At 35.2% G+C, this 2,569-nt stretch overlaps 1 protein-coding gene across 1 annotated transcript in view; it reads right to left on the bottom strand.

Annotated features, from left to right (window-relative positions):
- Positions 1–2,569, bottom strand: part of LOTGIDRAFT_228911 (hypothetical protein) — a gene marked incomplete at both ends in the record, with an annotated part of 8,681 nt that overhangs the window by 2,819 nt on the left and 3,293 nt on the right. The window contains 6 exons of the mRNA XM_009061746.1: positions 7–163; positions 498–698; positions 1,049–1,254; positions 1,350–1,439; positions 1,649–1,871; positions 2,034–2,284. Of these exons, the coding sequence (XP_009059994.1) occupies positions 7–163; positions 498–698; positions 1,049–1,254; positions 1,350–1,439; positions 1,649–1,871; positions 2,034–2,284 (1,128 nt within the window). The remainder of the gene's footprint in view (positions 1–6; positions 164–497; positions 699–1,048; positions 1,255–1,349; positions 1,440–1,648; positions 1,872–2,033; positions 2,285–2,569) is intronic.

The following is a 2,569-nucleotide window of genomic DNA, read 5'->3' as shown; positions in this document are numbered from 1 at the left end:
CCCAACCTTTATCATCAGTATAAACAGCCATATTTTGTGGTGTAATAGTAAAATTGAGATTAAGACCACTACCTTGTGGTACTGTTACTCTAGTAAAATTAACTAACTGTATCTTAGGTGTTGGTACACTAGGTGATTTCCACCCAATATAAACTTGTACTACCTGTGATTTAAAAACATACAGAACGTTATAGATCCAATGCTTTCTTAGAACCAAAAGCCCTTATACGATTAAATTTGGTAATAAGAAGAAGATTTTTGAAACAAACCTCTCGTACTGGCAGAACTATGGCTCTCCATTGAGCCAATAATTTGTCCCGACCTTGTGTAGGCCTACTTAAATACCATAGGGACTGGTTGAATCAACTACAACTCATAAAAAATGCAGGAGAGCCGAACCCAGTAAAGTCCAGGGGCCCTCATTAATCAATTGAGCCACTGTGTATACTGCTGAACAGTCATAATAAATGTCATAGTCATAAGAATGGTGATCTTACCTCATCAGCTGTACGAGATCCTACATTGTTAAAATGTACACTGATATTATTGTCATCACCAGCATTAACATTGGTTACCGTTATTAATTCATCATAGTTGAATGTAGAATATGTTAAACCATAACCAAATGGATATAAAGGTTGTGATGACATATATCTATATGTTCTGTCTACCATTGTATAGTTAGTAATAGGTGGTACCTAAAATGTATCAGATATTACAGATAGAAATAAAGTGGTTTTGCTAGGAAATTGAAGACATTAAACAAATATTTGGAAAATCACCCAAAAAATACAGTCCTGCCTTCTTACAGTTTTTATGATTTTGTCAAAGGTACGAGCCGCTCCAAATCTCTGCGAGAGAATCTCATTGTGAAAAGAATTAACAAGAAGACAAACGAATGAAGGACTGGGATTTTTGGAAATTTTCTAAAACCACGAATAATCGTTATTACAAAAAATATGAAGTTGTAAAGTAGAATTTCAAAATTTCTGAATCTTGTTCATCCACAGATTTCACTACATGTGAATATTTCATAAATTAAACCCACCTGATCAGCTGTGTAATACCATGTATATGGTAATCTACCAAACTGTGAATAACTATCACCAACCATCACATTCTTTAAAGCAACACCAGTAGCTTGTCCTGGATAGAAAGCAGCTATAATTGCTGATACTCTTGGATTCATATCAGCCCATGTAATATTGACTGGTCCAGCATTGAATGATATTAAAACAATCTTCGCTGAGCCACCTGTAACATAATCAACAAATAAATTACAGTGTCTAATTTAGAAATTTTGGTGCCAATTTAAAAGTAATTCAAAGTGATTTGATTTAAGCACTTACTGTTTGCCACGGCATCAGCCATCAGCTGAACTTGTCCACTTGGTAACTCCATATCATGTCTATCATTACCTTCAGCTTCCAGAATAGTTCCTGAAAACGTAAATGACATTACTGTAAACAGGTCATGTAATCTTCTTCACCATACTCTGGAGATTTCAGTACAGATCTGAACTATTAGCAATGGATGTTATACAGCAGAGACTGTTTAATCATTCCATAAAATAATGAATAAAGTGTATGATTTGACGGAAACTACTGGGGATTTTTGTAAAAGCGATCTATGCTGAACATGTTCTTACCTAATCCAAGACAAATAAACACAACATCAACACCATCAACAGCAGATTTGACCGAGTTAGAATCATAGCTCTTACATTTAGCATCATCACAACCTTGAGCAAAGTTAGTACTAGAAGCTAATGATGATAAACCCTGTCTTGGTGTTGTTATAAATTGACGATCTGGTGAAGCTTGGTAATCACCATTCATGATGTAAGCACTATCACCGAAAGGTCCAACAACCTAAACGACAATGATATAAAATTAAAAAATCTCAAAAGTTCATTTCATTACAATTCATATGAAATAAGCACTCTGTCATGATCCTTATTTACTTATCTTTCAGGACTTTGAGTTGGTATTAAAAACAATCAAGACAAAATCTTCAACGTGTCAAACAATTACCGCTATTTTGTTGTAGGACGATTTCTGTAGTGGCAGAAATCCATCATTTTTCAACAAAACCATGGATTTCATTGAAGCTTCCACTGCCAGATCTCTATGAGATTTTTCTTCAATAACATCAGTAGTAATTGAGGCGTAGGGATTCATTTCTGGTGGATCAAATTCTCCCAACCTCATTCTAGTATAAAACAATGGTTTCACTCTCTCTCGTACCAAATCTTCTGTGAGTTTACCCTGAGAAACTGCATCATCTGAAATGGATATTCATGGAGTAAAAACTGAATTGGGCTTACAGACTTCTCAGTTCAAGAGCTAGGCGAAGTTTTGTAAGCGACCACTATAGAAAAACCTATAGCACCTAAAACTGCTAACACAGAAGGAAAACCTACAACTACCAACTACCTCACTCATAGTCCTATTGCTGGGAGAAAAATGATAAAAAACGAAAGTGTACAGTGTTTGTAAAAAATTGCAGGATCTGGCAGCCACTCAGTACCTTCAAAACCTTAAACAAGAAATCAACCAATATGAGCTGT

Source organism: Lottia gigantea (genome assembly GCF_000327385.1).
Source record: "Lottia gigantea unplaced genomic scaffold LOTGIsca_5, whole genome shotgun sequence".
In the NCBI taxonomy this organism is placed as follows: Eukaryota; Metazoa; Mollusca; class Gastropoda; family Lottiidae; genus Lottia; species Lottia gigantea.
Note: the sequence above shows the minus strand (reverse complement) of the source record. Positions and strands in the feature narration are given on the sequence as shown.